This window comes from Buteo buteo, chromosome 2 (assembly GCF_964188355.1).
Source record: "Buteo buteo chromosome 2, bButBut1.hap1.1, whole genome shotgun sequence".
NCBI lineage: Eukaryota > Metazoa > Chordata > Aves > Accipitriformes > Accipitridae > Buteo > Buteo buteo.
Genome location: NC_134172.1, coordinates 46,083,071 through 46,100,938, shown reverse-complemented (window position 1 = coordinate 46,100,938; position 17,868 = coordinate 46,083,071). Strand labels below are relative to the sequence as shown.

Genomic DNA, 17,868 nt, shown 5'->3' with positions numbered 1-17,868 from the left:
TATGTGCATGTTATGGTCTCTCTGGTAGCTGGTCTTAGAAATTGAGTCTATCCAGTTGCTGGCACCTTGGTCTGCAAACCTCTCAGGTTGCAGGTACTCAGACCTCTTATCCTGCTAGCTGGCTGGTCCATCTTGAAGTTCACTAGTGTTCAGACATCCACACAGAAGAAAGAAATAAGGTTTAATAAGAGTAAAGGATAGTCTGCAGTGATGAAGTGCAGGGTTCGTCTAGATGAGTGTACTGACCAGCAGTCTGTCTGTATCTGACTTCCCTGTTTATCTTCTTTTCCCTCTGTTTTCCCACACTTGTTCCTCCCCAATCCTCCTTGACCTCTCTCTGTCCACATCTTTGGTTCTTCACCTAAGCATCCCATAGTATGTTTACTACAGTCCCAGAATTTTCTTCCCTCTGTGAGCATAGTAAGTACTGTACATCCCATAGTAAGTACTGTACCCCTCACCTGGAATTCCTGTGAGAGTTTTTCATTTATTTCTGTTTGTGGGTTTCATACGAGGGGCAAGTATCCTCTGATAGTCAGAGGAGTAATCAATGTGGTATGCTCCATGTTCACTGATCAGGTTACTAGGGTTCCTCTGCTTGTTGTTGTTTCTCTGATCCTTGCTGGGTCTTTGTGTTCTCTGTGGTTAGCCTTTAATCACCTAATGCACATTCACCGTTAGTCACTGGAGGAGCACTTGCTTCCCCTTGATTCTGCTTGTGCTCTGGATATCCTCCCTCTGCACTGTGATCAGTGCAGCTCTTGGGCATTTCCAGCAGTTCCGTAGCCTAGAAACAGCAGAGGAATGTGGATTTTAGATATCTTGAATTTAAGATAAACTGTCTGCATAGACTTCATCTTACCTTGCTTTAGCCATCTAAAACTTAGGCCAAGGTCTTCCACTGAAGCCCATGAAGAAGGAGAGAAGCTTTTCCAAATTAAGCCCCATCTATCTTAGATGCCTACTCTAGGATGAGGTGAATTACTCTCTAGAGGTGCCTCTCTTTCTCTATTAATTAAAGGCAAAGCCTAGATGACTAGCTTAGGCTTGATGTCTTAACTTTTAGACCGCCAAAATGATGGGAGTTGAATCCTACTTCCCACATTTTACCTTCAGTGCTGGAGGCCATGTCTCTGCGTAACATATGATGCGCAGTTCAATGCACCTAACGCTTCCCCTCAAGCTATTATCCCCTTATGTGTGAGACTTACAGAAATAAGTAACTACTGCCTGTAAACAATGCAGGTCCTGATGGAAAAATACTGTCAAGGATCAATATAAGTCAATATAAGGAGCTGAAACTTGGGAACTGTAGTCTATATTACTGATGTATGTGGCGTAAAGAAGACGGAGTGACCAGGATTTAATTTTCTCTGATCCCTAATGTCCTCACTAAGTCTTCGCCAACAGTGAAGTTCACACCAGTCAGCAGCCCTAGGTGTGCACTGTGAGTGCATGGAGTGCTAACCACTGGGGGAGCCATCATCTGCACTGCACGTGGGGCACTCCGCGTTGTACCCTGATGCCTGAGTTCAGCTGTGGTTCCTTCAGGAAGGAAACCACTTTGACCAAAATGGTGGTGAGTTTGTGTGTATTCTGCAAGAGTATTTGCAAGACAAATTTGCACTAAAAATACCCTGTCCTGCTCACTAACTCACTAACGTACCTGAGGGATGTCTAGCTTTGGCGTGGAGTTGTGATTAAGATCTTGGTCGTTATTTCCCCTCTGTGTGCCTCAGTTCTTTCCAGAGATTAAGGTGGAGATGATAGCATTTTCTCTTATCTATGAAGTGCATTGAAATGTGGGGATGGAAAGCACTGTAAAACTCCAGAATAGAAGGAATTTTTCACTCATACTTAGGAGTATGACTCCTTTTTCTTTTCCCTGACAGCAGCTGCTTGTGGATTTGTGTCCTTGCTCCTTACAGTCCTAGTACATGAATAGTAGATGGATGTGGCTATAGGAGTATCAGGTTTTTAAGACAAATGAGCAAGTTTAGAAAAAGTTCCAACAGAACTTTTGATTCCTTAGTTGTGCTAGTCCTGGCAGAAGAATGGAAGGAAGGTCTACAGCAGCATGAAGGAAGAATCCAATGAAATGTACCATAATATAGTTATGGTAGAGAAAAATAAGTATTTCTATCCCCAGATATTTAATCTTATTGGAAATTATATGGTTTAATTATCAAAGTACAGTAATTATGACCCATGCTATGCTAATGACTATTGGCAACAAGGCTCACGAGGACATACAGTCTAATTAGCTTTACTGGGATGGATTTAATAATACATTGGATTAACATCTGTTAGAACCAAGTATCAAGATCTATTGTTCTCTGAATAAATATTGAGCTCTTGCTCTCAGGTCAATAAATCTTAAGCTTGTCTCCACTTAAATGAGTATCTACTTACTATGTTAGCACTCTGTTTCCTATCACCAACTTCAGTAGGAGGAGAGGGGACCTGGACTTCCCTCCTGCTGCATCAAATGCTTCTTTAAGAAATTGCAGGAAAACATTGAATTTGCAAGTAGAAGAAAAAAGGGTTGGGCCTTAAACTTTGTCCTTTCTTCACATAAAACTGCCCTTTCTTGTTGTTGCTTGATAAGAAATTTCAGAAATGTTCAGAAAAAAATCAGTTACTAGTAATGCCACAGAAAAAGTGTGTAGCTTGCATCATCTGCTCAATTAAACAGTCTTTAGATTTTGTGTAATGTTGTGAGTGGTGTCAAAAATATTTGTGGGTGTGAGTGGGAGGAAATCCTGCTCCTTTATGTATACTGAGACTTTAGATTTCATTTTGTGCTTCAAATATTTAAGCACAGATTCCTTTCTAACTGTAGGTGTCTTGAGAGGATTGAGATGGAATATGTTTCTTTTTCATGCCTACAAGGGAGGAATTTCTTGTTACTCTCTAAAGGGGTCAGTATGGTCAGAAATATCTACAAGTCTTACAAAATTTCTCGTAACTGGGAAGAGTTCCTCTAAAAGCAGTAGAAAATGCTTGGATGGATATCCATTCAGCAGGTGGTTAGACCTTCCTTTCAAATTTGATAGAGTTGTAAGGAAATATGTTAGCCTACTGCAGGTGAATTCAGCTATAAAACTCCCCATGACTTCAATGGCAGACTTTAGGTGAATGTTGATTAATGTAGAGAATCTTCTCCAGAGCCATGGATCAATTGGAGCCTTTATAAATTTTCTAGGAAGATTATTTGTATTTATTAAATTCTATGGAACCTTTTCAATAAAAGAAGTGAAATCTAGCAGACTTTAATGGATGAGTTTTATATAGTAGATCGTAACTGCTTTCAAGATTGTTTTTGCCCCCCCCCCCAAAATATCTATGCTGGTGCGGAAGCCTGACAAAAACATGCAAGTTTTTCACCCTGATGTTGTTTTCCTTCTAATGGTACCATTTTTACCTTTTTTGGTGTGATTTATAGGTAGCTGTGGTATTTGCCATGGTCCAGAGTGAATAGCTGGTCAGACTGGTGAAAGAACAAGGTTCTTAAAGCAATTTGGTGTACAGGATGAGAGGATTTAATCTGTGCCCCTGAATGCTGAGCCAGATCTATAGGGGTGTACAGCAGGCCCAAGGTTAGCAAATTTTTTATTCCATGTATTCCTTTAAGGTTACAAATCTGTGCAAAAGAGATGCTAAATTTTGAGCCCAATGTGCCTTTCCCCCTCCAAGTGCCCTTAAATTATCTAGGGATTGACTGCAGTCTAGTTCTATTTACCTGAGACTTTTATTATTCATAATTACCTATATTTTGGTTCTTTAGTTTGCAGATACTTGTAGGTGCAAATAATTATTTTCTCTTTACTTTCCACACTTTCAAAGTGCAAGAAAATTTGTGAATTTTGAAACCCTCGGGATCCTGCTTTGTTCTTTCAGTTTCGTGACTGTCTATGCATTTAAGCACAGAGGTTTGTAACATATGTTGCATGTAAGTTGTAGATAAAAAATAAAGGAAAACCTACTCACTGGGGATGAGGAGAGGAGGAAGGCAGAGCTGGAATGAACATTGTCGTGGGACAAGATGTACATGGAAAAAGTGTTGTTGACTTTGATAGGGCTCCACGTGGAAGGGTTTGGTGGCTTTTATTTCACGGCCAGATCTGGCTTAAGCTAAATGAGTCCCAGGCAGGCACAACAATTCTAGTAACTGACAGTTATTGGTCCTATATTTCAGTGGGTGGAGGGGGAAAGGGAATCCTTTTCTTTGTTAATTTGGGTTATCAGATCAGACAGCAGCCTTGCTTTTGTGGTAGCAGTCTGGGTCATGGTAGACAGTATCCCCTCATCCTTCCCAAGAGATTGTAAGCAGCCTCTGAGAAAGTCTTTATGATATTTTTAAGGAGAAAAATAAAAGACATAAAAGATACCTAGTTTTGTTGAAATACTTATTTTTATTTAGATCTGGTTAAAGAATATGAACAAAGATGCATTACTGTTCTTTAATCCTTACTGTAATGCAAATACAGAAGGTGCTGCTACCTTATGCCAGAAGCTGACTTGTGCAAGTAGTAAATAGAGAACTTAACAGTTGGGAATCATTCCAAGTTTCTGAAGTGACATTCCTTTCTGTACACCAGAGGTGTGTTGAGTTTTTTGAATTTGTGTCACCATATAATGTAACCTTCCTATTGTAAAGTGCTCCTCCCAGTCCCAGACGTTCACACTGCACTGTGATTTCTTTTTTCCCCCAGTGGAGTAGAACAGAAGCTCATCCCTATGCATACAAACTAAAAAGGATATTTTTTTGATTAGTTACTCTTGCTTTCAAGATAATAAGCTACCCTTTCATCCTGGATGGAGAAAGGGAGTTTGTCTTTGGCAGGGTTGAAAGACTGGAAAACCTAGTCGCTAAAATGGGAACTTAACAAAACGTTGCACGGAAGAACTTCATGTACACTATGAAAGCTTTTAAAAAAATTATTTTTATAAAACCAGTAGCTCTGAACTCTCTTGCTACTGTTTAAACAGATCAGAGCGCTGGATCCATAGCGTTGTGTGCTAGCTTTTGGAGTTTTCTCAATGCCTACACTTTCTACGTGGCTTGTTAATAAGACCTTGGTAAAGCACCACAGAAATGACAGAAAAATAATAAGACATCCACGTGAATTGTCTTGAAAAGCCACATGTGCTCAGACAGAAGATAACATGGGACTGTGCACCTGAAAAGCTGTGTTGTTCACCAATGTACATTTTAGCTGTAAGTAAAAACATGCAAACATCTTTAAGTGCTGACTCTGTTCTGGGTGCTGTCTGTTCTGCCTCCTCCTTTTCAGAGGCAAATACCATTAGTGTAAAAGCCTTTGTCTGAAGGCTACTTTTTGTTGAATACATGGCTGGCTAAAGAAGTCATTTAAGGCAATCAAAACCCAAAGCCAACCCACCATCTCCTATTAGTCAGGTCGTTTTCAGTAATTTGTGGGGTTCATTTATGTGTCTTCTGGCAAAAAGCAACGAGTGAGAAGATGATGTGCAAAATATGATAGCGTAGACATACCGCACAGCCCTGGGTTGAAGGTGCATGGAGAATGTCGGTATCAGGACAAAAATACAGCAGCATCTGTTCTCCTTTGATATGTTAGTTGCTCCGAAGAATGTGGAAGTGGTTACTGCTATTTTGACAAATGCACTTATTTCTCCTTTTGTTGCCTGGTGTGGCACAAGGGGAACACTGGCGCAATAGTGTACAGCAATAATTTATTAGTGGTTTAGGGATGTGGGCCCAGAACAAATTCTAGACAAAAGAAAAACATGTTTGGGTTTTACAGACCGCCTTGGCTACAGGAACAAAGCTGTGATTGGGTGTGCAAATATTTGGTATTTCGATCGTCCCGGTTGGGGTGACAGCTGACAAATGGTCTGAGTTTGTTTTTAATTATCACCAAAAGGGAAAAAGCCTGTTGTTTTAAAGCCAGCAACTGATGTTGCAGCACAAGGCAAGAAAAGATATTTACCAGTGGAGGATATACTTTCTCAGTGTTATAATATGTTGAAAGCACTATTACTTCCAAATATTTATAGTATTTAGCTAGTTCTGTGTTTACAACCAACCAAGGAAAGTGTTTTGTTCACTTGTATTGCATCCAATGATCAATATTAAAATGCTAGCTACTGTTCTTACTTAATGCCAACTGGTATCGTTGATATCAAAGTTATCTTCTGCAGTCACACTGGGAAATGCAGCAGATATGCTGTGACAGATGTCTGTGAGACCTATTTGGCACATAAATTATTTAATATATATCATACTAGCGTACAGAGCACCCATGAGGTATCAGGGCTGATTACAATAGATGTATGAACACATAGAGACTTCACTGCCTGGAAGGGTTATATGCCTCCTGTGAAGGGAAGAAGAAACATGTTACCCAATAGAGATAGAGTGATTTGTCCAAACAGCCTCTGGCAGGGTTTGGGACCAGTCCTATTTGTTGAGTCTGTATCTAGTACTTCAACCACTGTGCTGTCATTTAAGCAAGATAAGAAACAGTATTGTCACGACCCACTGAAATTAATAGCCCATATGTTGAAGTTTAAAATTGTGTTCAAATACTTCAATGAATTGGGGTTTTGTTTACTTTTTTGGTGGCAATTGCTGTACAACAGTTGTTTTCTTATGTATATACATGAATCTGAACTGGTAATTTCTAGCAGGAAGCATAACTTGTCAGACTTTGAATAGCCAATAGGTTGCCTTTTAAGTAACAATCATTAACTTCTAAATGAAAATTTGCCCCTTCTGGGGTAGCCAAAATAGATTTTTGTGGTTAGTTGAGAGAGACTGTGCTGTATAAACTTGTCTTTCATTGCAAGGAATAATTGAGGCAAGAACACAAAATGTGTTTTCCATTTTTGTGAAATCATGAGAATGTGATCTTTCCATTTTGTCAAAAGGGCGACTTTTTTTGTCTTCCAGCTACAAATCTTCAGCCAATTTCTAGTGCAGTATTTGGTACCTTGGAAAATTTCATCAAGGCTGTATTTGAGGAAGAGAAATAGTTTGAGCTGCTAATATGCTCCTGTCCTTCCAACACTGTCTAGCCTGCTTTTGTGGATCCCTAGAAAGGTCATTGATTTACTGTGAGTGTGCCTTTCTCTAGTAAAAGCTGAAGGCTGTTTGCAAAGTGCCACCTGAAGCAGACACATAAGAAGGAAATTTAGATAATTGCATTCTGCTTCCACTGAAGTCCATGGCAATTTTGAAATGAATTTCAGGAGGAGTAGAATGGGGTCCAGTGACTGGGAGTCACTGCTCCCAGCAGCTGGAATAGCTCTTCAGCTTTATGTTGCATAGATGCTCAGTAACCTGGGGACTGTCCAAAAGATTTGGAAAAAATGTTTCTGATAGCAGTTGCCAGTGTTAACACTAGCTTTTATAGGCATTCTGACTTTGTAGCACTTGCTGGGCTAGCACGTTCCGAGTCATCCACGCTACTCAAAGCTGTTCACATGAAATTCCCAGCCAAATTTTGCCGACAGAACAGGCAGTCCTGTGAATTTTCTCATACTTTCTGTCTTTTCTGGGGGCCAAAAATTCTACAGATGTTTCAGTTAAGCAGTGTCAGCACTTTTGATCCCACATATTTATGGTTGTACAAATAATGGATTTTTTTGTTTGGCCATTGAATTAAGAAACGGGAAGCAATTCTTAGTTTTAGCTTACCAGAAAGTTTTCAGACAAGCTAAAATGAAACAATTTGGTTAGTTTTGTTTTCCTGAGTCCTTTTCTACTCACTGCAATAAAAATGGGTCATTTCCAATTGAATTTAAGTTTTAATTGAAAACAGTGTTTTGAAACAAATATTCTAAATACCTTTCTTTTAAAAAAATTAGAAAACCTTTAGGTTTTTCTGGTTTCTTTATTTTTCTGGCTAATGCTATCTTTTCACTTGGGCTATTTGTCAAATTCACAATGTTTTTTTTTCCCCTGAAGCAAAATATTTTTGTATATTCATTGCTTAGCAGTGCTTAGCAGAATGTTTTTACCCAGCATTGTTATCAATTTGCAACTCATTCCTGTTGCCTTAGTGTTTAAATACAAAATCTACAGAATGTTGCTTTTAAAGAGCATAGCCTCTAGCCTACAGTTTGGAAAAGCTGTTGTAATATGTCAACATCTGGTATGGCTAGACTAATATGAGTAGAGTCTGTGAGAATGACAGCAGTACAAGTAGCATTCAGGTAACAGAGGTAGAGTGTCAGAGGCATAGAAAATAGTTTGTGATGGGACAGTTTGAAAATACTGGATTAGGTCTAAAATGAGAGCCCTTACAGATTAAGGGAGGGCATGGAGAAAGAGTTTCATAACCAAGGTTGGGCATAGTCTTCCATTATCAGCAGTTATTCTGCAGTTGTTCAGCCCGAGCTTTCTTGTACTTTCAGAATATCTGTTAATTGCAGTTGTCAGAGACAACATTAGAGCAGAAAAATAAGGGGCTAATTAAAATCAGTAGGTGCTTATTTCTTTATTTAAGCAAGAAGAACAAGGTAGCATATTTGTTGGGAAATTCTGCTTCTCCTTAGGACAACTTACTTGGCTATTCATACCTAGCAGCATTAGTGCAGTTGGGGTTGAGGGCTCAGTGGATTTACCTCAGCTGAACAAAAGAGCTACATTACTCTTTTCTGTCCCTTGTCATCAGAAAGCATCAACTATTTTGGACTAAGGATAGGACTTGAACTATAAGCTGGTAATAGTGATGTATATATTTTAGAAGTTAACAGGATTGTGTGATTTGAAAAAGCTAGGCAAATGGTTATCTTACTATGTTTTGGGGTGTTGGTTTGTTTGGGGTTTTTTTTTGTAGTTAGAATAAACTTTTACAAACCAATTCTAATTATAAATGTCCGTACTGTTCAACAGGAGGCAGCTTACAGTGAATGAATTCCAAAGCATAATACTGTGCTGTGACTAATGCACCTATTAAACAGAGCTGCTCTGGAGATTTCACTTTGCCTAGGAAACCCATGTGCTAGGAAATTGTTCTTTGCTTAAGAACCAGGCTTACACAGCTTGACCACTGTGAGAATGGTTTCAGAGGTCTTGCTAGCTGGAAGAAGAAGAAATTATCTCAAATAGGTGTTTCATCAAGTCCTCTGAAAGGATTTTAAGTGTCCAGACTTGGGAATGACCTCTTGGAGACACTAGGTACATGCTTCTCCTGCTGAGAATGTGCTCAACTATTGATGAGTCTGTCTTCAGTGGTGGTTGCTGAAGTGTGTTATGCCATCACAGCCCGAGCTTGGTGGAAATTCTTGAAGTGTTGGAGAAACTTGCATTGAATGCCATTGACAAGTCAATTAGGGGGAGCACAGTGGTTTTTAAGGTATTGCCCTGTGGTACGATTGTGCAGAACCACTCTTCTCAAGGACACTTGAGATATGGAGAGATATATTGCTTTCCTGATCCTCCTGGTGCACTAGATACTTCAGCTGTAGTGTCCAAGCTGGTCCTGGCTACTTCTCACACTGCTCTGTGTGTGTGTATGTGCTGGGAAGGAATATTGGCATCTTCCATGTGAATATATAGGAGGGTCAGCTGTGGTCTGGACTCTGGTTAGAAACAGCTAACAGCCCAACTTTAGGGCTAAAACTTTGTGTTGTTTGTAGTATGGCTGAGTGCTGGCTGAGAGTGGGAGAAGAGATTATCCTGTCACCTGGGTATAAATGGAGAAGGAGCTAAACCACTATGTCATTGCTGCTCTAGTTTAAAAACCTCTGCTAGTAAAAGTAAGGGAAGCACGAGATGTTACAGCCTCTGTGTAGGTCTGCATGGGGAGACTGTGATGCACCCATCAGTCCTCAGGCAAAGCAGTTCCCTGGGCCTCTAGTTGCACAGCGCAATGTGTGCAGCTCTGCTGCGAGATGGTCTTCCATGCGCTGCACCTCCTCTCCACCTTCCTGGGTGAAAGAAGGGCATGTCTGATAGCTAATACGCTGGTGAAGTGAGCACTTGAAATAATAATTTCCAGGGTGGATTGGCAGGGGAGGCCAGCAGTGGGAAGGAAGTGGTGAAGGGAGCAAAGGAGAGGACTTCAGTTTTAGGATACGTTACACTTAAAATTCTGAGACTGTTCCACCGGCGGGTAACATAAAGAATTAGATTTACAATTTGAAGTAAGTTCCGTAGTAAAATAATTGGACTGGTGAAGCAATCTCACTCTCACTAAATTGCTTTCTGAGGAGCCCATCCTGAACGGGGCTGTGCAGCTCCTTCTGATATTTGAGCATCCTCAAATCTCATTGACTTCAGTGGGGATTAAACTCATTGAACTCTTCACTAGGCAATTAGTTCCTTATAGGTCTAACTTTTCTGCTGTAAAGTGGTAGCTGCCTTTACTTTCAGTTAGCAGTCGTACCCTGTGATCCTCAAGTTCAAGCCTTAGCATGCATGTATCATTTAATGGTTCTTTTGCGAGACATGTACTTAAGCATTTGTGCATATATTCTGTTCCTCACAGCTTTCTGTGGGTAGGATCCCTGATAGTTTTGTTACACTGACTGCATCACGTTAGCAAATAGAACATGCAAAATACTTGATGGAAAACCTTTCCAAAAATAGTCCTGCCAAAAGCCCATATTTTGTTTCTTTTAAGTAGGAAGTGTTTTGCCATCAAAAAGGGATTGATGCACTTCAAATTAAGAGGACAACTTCATTAGCATGGAGGATGAACAAGATAATAAATGAGATAATGAAAATGAGATTTTTCTACCTTTCCATTCCATTAGAGAAGACCTACTAAAATGCGGTATATTTACAGTCCTCAAATTACTGAAGCTCTAAATGTTTTTGCTTTCATGGTCTCCATTTGTGCTACTGCACGTTTTGGGATGATGGATTGTGGAGCACTGGGTGTTGAGATGGAAAGAATCAATAGTGTGATACAAAAGATGAAATAACTCTGATGGAACATCAATAAAGGCTAAAAGTTGCCGTAGGGATTTGAATCTTAAAGAAGAGCTTGAGGAAGTATATTAAGAAGAATTCACTTCTCCCCTTGCACTTGTAGTGCCTTTATTCCATGAGTAGAAGTCACTTGGGGGTTCTTGTCAAGTACAGAGGTGGGAGGAATTTTTTCTTTTCTCTATCTATATGGTGCCCAGCACAATGCTTCCTGGGCACAATGTCTGCTGAGCATTGTCACAGTGTCATTGCTATCTCAGGCCATAGCTGGCATGAATAATAATGGAAGAGTAGAGCCCTTAGTAGCCTCATGCACTGTTCAAGGGTGCAACACACGCAAACTGTAGAAGTAGGAGACTGTTTAGCAACCCAAAGTTATTGACTAGTGTGCATAACCAGGAGTATTCCCAACCAAGAGTCCTCCCATTTGACTCCACCACTGGAAAATGTGCAAGAACAATTGTATGACCCAGGTTTTGCCCTAGTGTTAGCACTGCACAGTACTGCATTCAGTGGTTTGTTAGGATGCAGTTTGGAATATTTGATCTGAAGCAGAGAGGATTGTTTGCTGAGTAAAATACTTCTCAGGATGAAGAAGGCTGTCTCATGCAAAATAGCTACCATCTCTATCCAAGCAGAACTCCAGTGTTTGTATTTTTTTCTTGAGTATGGACTAAATGAGGTTAGTCTGAAGTAATTCTGAGCTATAAAACAAGAAAATTGAGGAATCCTTGAATCATTTGCTAGGCAGACAGAAACCCAGGTGGCTGATGGTATAGGGATGTATTTGATAACTTCTGTTTCTAAGTGACATATGCATTGCAGATACGCAGCAGAATTGTGATTTCATTGGTAGCTTTCATTAGAATTTTTACACAGGAGGCACACCTGGAGGTCCACATTAGATTTTATGGATTTATGGGAAAAGGTACTATTGAATGTGACTGAAGGTATCGGAGTATGCTTCTTAACATTTCTGCTGTAATTCTGAGTGTTCCTGTCCTCATTGTTATTTTCTTGTTTCCCAAATGTTTATGAGAACTACTTTCACAACTTATTTCTAATTTTTTGCTTGTAGCAATATGCAAAAACCCCAAAATTCTGATTGCAAATTGCATTCTGAAAGGATATTCATTGCTTTCATGTGTATAATTCATACTGATGTCACACTCTAGACTTCAGTTAGAATTCTGACTCCAGCACTCTCATAGCTTAAAAAACCCCCACTAAATAAAACACGTAGCTTTGTCACAAAGATAAACCAAAATCAGAGAGGCAAATTAAATTAGAACCATAAACACTCATCCTCTGAATTCAATCTACATTCTGAAACAATGGTAATTTAGACATGTGCCACTAAACAAATATGGGAAAGCTGGGCTGTTAGTGTTGAAAACCTTAGCTGTTTCTATCTAAGCAAACTGTATAGGACTTGCCTACTAAAATGTGCCATGTAAAAATAAAGCTATTAAGGCAAGGTTAGCATCATCATTTTTCTTTTGCACATCAGGTGGTAGTTTCTGGCACTAACTTTTAGAGCTGAAATAAATTAATGCAGAAACTAAGGTTAGGTCATACACCTATTTGCTTAGTTCAAAGTCAAACCATCACAAAAGGAAGAAAAGGAACACACTGTTCTGAAATACATTGGTGTTATTAGTAATATATTAAAATGAAACACATTTTTAAAAATACTACTTCTGTCAAAATACTTATTTATGTTGAATTCTGTCTTCCAAGGAATAGACGACCTAAGCCGACAATGCATTTAAGCTTATGACTGATTTCAAGCATGAGAACACAGAACTACTCACACGCTTAAAGTTAAGCACAAGATTAATTGGACAAGGTTAATAGCCCTGCTGAGATGAGATCAAATGTTCAGCTATAAGGACCAGACTCTGCCAATCTTACGCATGATTTTTTTTCTGCAGTGAGACACCTATGAGATTTCACCCCATTTGACACAAGAGCAGTGTAGCCAAATGCTACTTACACCTTAAAGCTAAGAGATGAAATCTTAAGCGCCAGGATCAGGTCTTCTCCCTTGGTATTGCATCACACTGACTTCTTTGGCAGCTTAATTTTCACAGGGGTTCAATGGAGAGTGTCCTTTAGGGAGAGTGGCTTTGCAGCTGTGGCGGGAGAAGGGCCATGAGGGTGACTAGTCAGGCTTAGCCTAGTTAGCACAAGGGGAGAAACCTGGCCTTTTACCAGCTGCGGTTGATGTTCTTCCCAAGTTCAAACCTTTGATCTAAATCAGCAAGACTAGGGACCTCTAACCCAAGCTTTCCCATGTCACAGATGAATGCCCCAAGCAGCAGGCTTTTGGGGGTTTTAGATCTTGCTCTGATTCTTCTGGGAGTCCCAGAACCTGAGGGTCTCAGTGCACAGTCTGCCTCTAAACCTGCAGGTCTGAGCTTTAATGTTTCTTGGGGCAGGCAGTGGGAAGGGATGCAAAACTCAGACACTTCAAAAAAACTTTATAAGTCACAAAATACAGTTCCTGCCCAAATCTGCCATATTTCTGACTGTGACATCAACCCTTTTTTGTCTCTATTTTCAGGTTGCTCCTATCATTAAAGAAAGGATGATGAAGAAGGGCAGCATGATGCTTGGGTACCAGCCTCACCAGGGCAAAGTCAACTTCTTCCGCCAGGTGGTGATCAGCCCGCATGTTAGTCGAGAGGACATGGACTTCTTGCTGGATGAAATTGAACTGCTTGCTAGGGACTTGTAGCTGTAGCTCCACAGCACCAGGCGCTGCTCACGTGTGGTAGTTACGGAGAGAGGATGGCAGCAGCATTCTGGTGCTATTTGGTGAAAGGTAGTAAAAAGCTTGACATATAGTTTGGAAACTGTCATTTTACGGAGTGATGTTGAGAGCTTTGCAGGTAGAACACCCCTTTGCAGGAAAGTATTTGCTGATGAGGGCTGAGAGTGGCCGGGGGCAGGCCGGTGCTTGCAGCACCACTGCCATTCTGGGAAGTGTTTCCTCAAGAAGGGAGCACTTCTGAAAATGGTGTCTACGTCCCAGGGAGGGCAGCTATTTATGGGGTGCCTGTGCACAGTGTAGCTCAAACTGATCACATATGCAGGCAATACTCCTCTGAAGTTACTGTTAGGAGTGGATTTAGCTCAGTGAGCCTTAAAATGCGAGTTAATACTCTGTCTACTCTGTCAATATTTTAGTTTGGTATGTGTTTAAGGGTAGAGGCCTGGTTGGTAATTACACTGATAAAACTGGAAATTGTGGACTTACATGAAGAGTTCCTCAAGGCCCCTAACTGGGTGGATTGCCCAGGTTTTCCACTGTGAGCACAGGCAGACAGTAGAATGGGGCTCGGTGGGGTTGTGCAGTCGCCATCCTGGGAGGTTTGCAGGATCCCCCTGCACAAAGCCCCAGGCAACCGATATTGACCCTGGTTAGAGCAGGTCAAACTACATGACCTATTAAGGTCCCTTCCAATGCACAGGATTTTGCGATTCTGTGAAATATGATCATTGGGCCCAGTCAGTGAGTGATTGCCAGTGTTGCCCACCCAAAATATCACCACTACTTTAGCAGAGCTGAGAATATTGGAATAGCACTTAGAACTTCTTACCTCTTTGTTAACAGGAGTTACCTATCATTTCTGAACTGCTGCTTACCTTCCTCTATTTTAAAGTGTAAAGATTTATTTAGCAGCTTCTAGATGCACTTTAAAATTATAACAGAGAAAAAAATAAATGTATTTACCTGAAAGATATGTATTTTTTATGCATGGTGACTATATATTAAGAATATAGCAAAATTACTCATTTGTCATCTGTTTGTATTTTCCTAAAGTTTTGAGATGACTTGATCTTACGTTATCAGTGTCTAATTTATATTTTGACACTGAAAGTAAGGTGGTGGTGATCAGAGAAGGCCTGTCTGTGATTTTAGGATATGAACAGCTTGAACATTTTTGGTCAATCTTAACTTGCAAAACTAAGTTCTAAACTTTGTCTTTGTGTTAACAATTACAGTATACTTTTGATTTGTTTTTATTCTATAAAATGATCCATTTTATAGAGATAGAAATGTATTTCTTGGGGTGAAGTTCTTGCAGCAAACTAATGGAAATAACCATGTCTTTCACCCTGTAATCAATGCCTTTTGAACTTCAATGTTTTGATGTTTGTTCCTTATTCTGTATTTGAGGTAGCACTGACCAATATGAACCCTTCTGCTATAATGTTTTCTGTCCCGCTGAAAGCTGTCTTTGAACACAATGCTTTATTGTTTTCATTTCCTACATTGTACCAGGATCCAACATTGCGTGACATTCCTACTTCCAGGGTGATGGTGTAGAAAGTTTAACAAGGCTGTGATAACCAAGGAGATCACACTATCAGAGCAGTAGATAGGAGGAAGAATCACCCTGCAGCACTAGACAGCTGCCTTTAACAGTGTCCTGGAAGTGAAATTCTTGTGCTATTGTAGTGATCACTGGACTTTAAGCCAAACCCCACATTGACATTAATATAAAAATTAATATCACAATGTGGCCCCTGGATTCTGCCCTGTAATACCCACAGATAACTTAGCCAGAAGCACAAGACAATAAATGACAATACCAGCTATCATGATCTTGGAACACCCCTGACTAAAACTCAGGGCCCAAAAGGCTTATTTAGCCTCCCAGCCACTCCGGGTGGAGTGCAGAGTACCCAAGGGGTGCTGGATTGATGGATGGGATGACTTTGCTGTTGCTTCTTGAGTTAGACGGGACTGTTACCCCTTCTCCTTCTCTTTTTTGACATTGAAGGGAAAGACAGAATACAGTGTCAGGATGTTTTGATTATGGTCCAGATTCTTGGTGAGTACTTGATTTTTGATTCAGGGGGTGCTATGTCACCTTCCATCAGCTAAGAATTTGGTCCATGGTGTTTTGTGACACCACAACTATCAAAAAAGTGTTAGTCTTGTTTCTCTTCATGTTGTTAGTGCATTTCTCTGTTTCCAGATACTGTGACTCTTATGGTGCATGTCCAACTGAAGTAACACAGTTCCTTTCTGTAGCAGTAGTGGCTATAGTATTTTTAAATGAGAGCAAAAGGAAACTTTTTTAATGTTTGCAGAAAATAAGTCTCTGATCAACATGTGCACTGATTATTTCAAAGGTATAGGTTAACCTTCCAGTGTGATGTGAGTACATTATCTAATCTCCGTACATTTTCTATTACTTTTGACCCTTTATCACATCCCAGGTGCACAATATGATGGTCTCGTTTCAGGACTAATGTCGTTTTCTCATAGTTGCCTGTTTAGGACTAGTATATACAAAATGTCTATTTTGTAGCTGGTGATTTTAATAAAAAGTGAAGTAAATGACACCCTTATAAATATAGGCTGTGTTTGTCATTTGTCAATCTAAAACTGCAGAGATTATATATAAAGAAGGTACCTATGAGGACTCCAGACAGAGAAACTACAAACTGCCAGCACAGCTTTAAAATGTGAAACCTAGTCCACCCCTGCTTCAGGATGTAGTTTATCTGTGTGCTGTGCCCATATCATCTTTAATAAATGTCTTGGATGAAAATGTGTCACAATTTATCTTACTCTTGCTTTCAAACGCAGAAGCTAAATTGTCGTTGCAGAAATGGCCGTTTTATTTATTTTTTTACTGTTCTAGCTAGATGGGATTAGCCCGTGAGCTCCCTCTCCTAGTTACTGACAAGCACCATCTCTCAGGATGCTAAACCAAGTTCTGGAAGTAGTGAGGTATGGGTATAAATCAATATAGAAGCTGATCCATTGGCTGTTTGTAATTTCTTGTGTCTACTTCTAATAATCTTTTTTCAATAGGAAAGGAAGGAAATACTTAGAAGGGATGCTAAGGCAGTTTTTGCTTTTAGTTGCATGGATGCATCTTCTGAGAACTCTGGCATTTTGTGCTGGGTCCGTGTGCAAAATCTCTCACACAAATCATTGTGCATGGAACAAGCAGTCCTTGTCTCAAGACTTCTAATATGATTTTTTGTGATAGATTAACACTAATCAATAGAGTCTGGTTATGTATGATTTTAGTGCTTCTAACTCCCACTGATTTAACTGGAAATGCTTGCTGGATTGGGCCCTGAGTTTTATCACTGGGATCTTTCATTTCAACACCAGCAGTTTGGTACTCAGAACATCTCAGTTTATCTACTCAAGGTTTGTGCCTAGAGATTCAGATTTATCTTTATTTCTGTGAGACTGAATTGGAATGTATTTTCATTTGTATCCTTCAATGATGTATTAAGATGCTTTTCAAATATCATTTGACCCTTAAAGGACAAGAAATGTCCTTTAAGAAAAGCCTGGTAGGGGAACTGGTAGACTTGCATTCCCAGAATGCCAGGTAAGAGCATGTAAAAACCTGTTACATGCCTGAGGCTTCCTCATACACACAGATCACAGCATTTGTTCATGCTCAAATAATTTTTATTTTTAAATCCTTGGGTAGCGTGATTGGTCTTACAAAACTGATATGAAATGTTGAAGGCAGAGGAGAGTAATTCAGAAATAATGCTAAGTCTGCTTTCTCCTATTACGTCACATGTGAGCTCTATGACAAGCCAAAGGTAAGCTGGAAGTGTCATTTGAGCCCCTCATTTTCAACAGTGCAAAATCTGCCCAGCTTCTCTTCCCCATTGGCTACTTTCACGGGCTTTCAACAGGAGAGTGAAGTGTGTTCATCCTGGAAATTGGCTGTAGGTAAGGCGCACTCACATGCCTGCCCTCCTTCCTGTGGCGTAATTGGTAAATGCTGATAAATCGTCTGAGCTTATAAGCACTGTGTCTAGTACAGTAACTGCTAAATATTGCTACTGTTACATCCCGAAATAATGCAATTGCACACATTCATTATGTCTTAATTGCACATGCTAATTGCAGGTTAGATGCAATCAAAGCAGCACTGCCTGGCAAATGC

The 17,868-nt window shown here is 40.0% G+C and overlaps 1 protein-coding gene across 5 annotated transcripts in view; it reads left to right on the top strand.

The window, feature by feature from the left end:
• GADL1 (glutamate decarboxylase like 1) overlaps nucleotides 1-16,457 on the top strand; it is an 87,014-nt gene extending 70,557 nt beyond the window's left edge. For all 5 annotated transcript variants that reach the window (XM_075053024.1, XM_075053051.1, XM_075053044.1 and 2 more), the window contains exon 15: nucleotides 13,491-16,457. In XM_075053024.1, coding sequence (XP_074909125.1) covers nucleotides 13,491-13,664 — 174 coding nt within the window. In that variant the 3' untranslated portion in view covers nucleotides 13,665-16,457. The remainder of the gene's footprint in view (nucleotides 1-13,490) is intronic.
• Nucleotides 16,458-17,868: the final 1,411 nt, after the last annotated feature.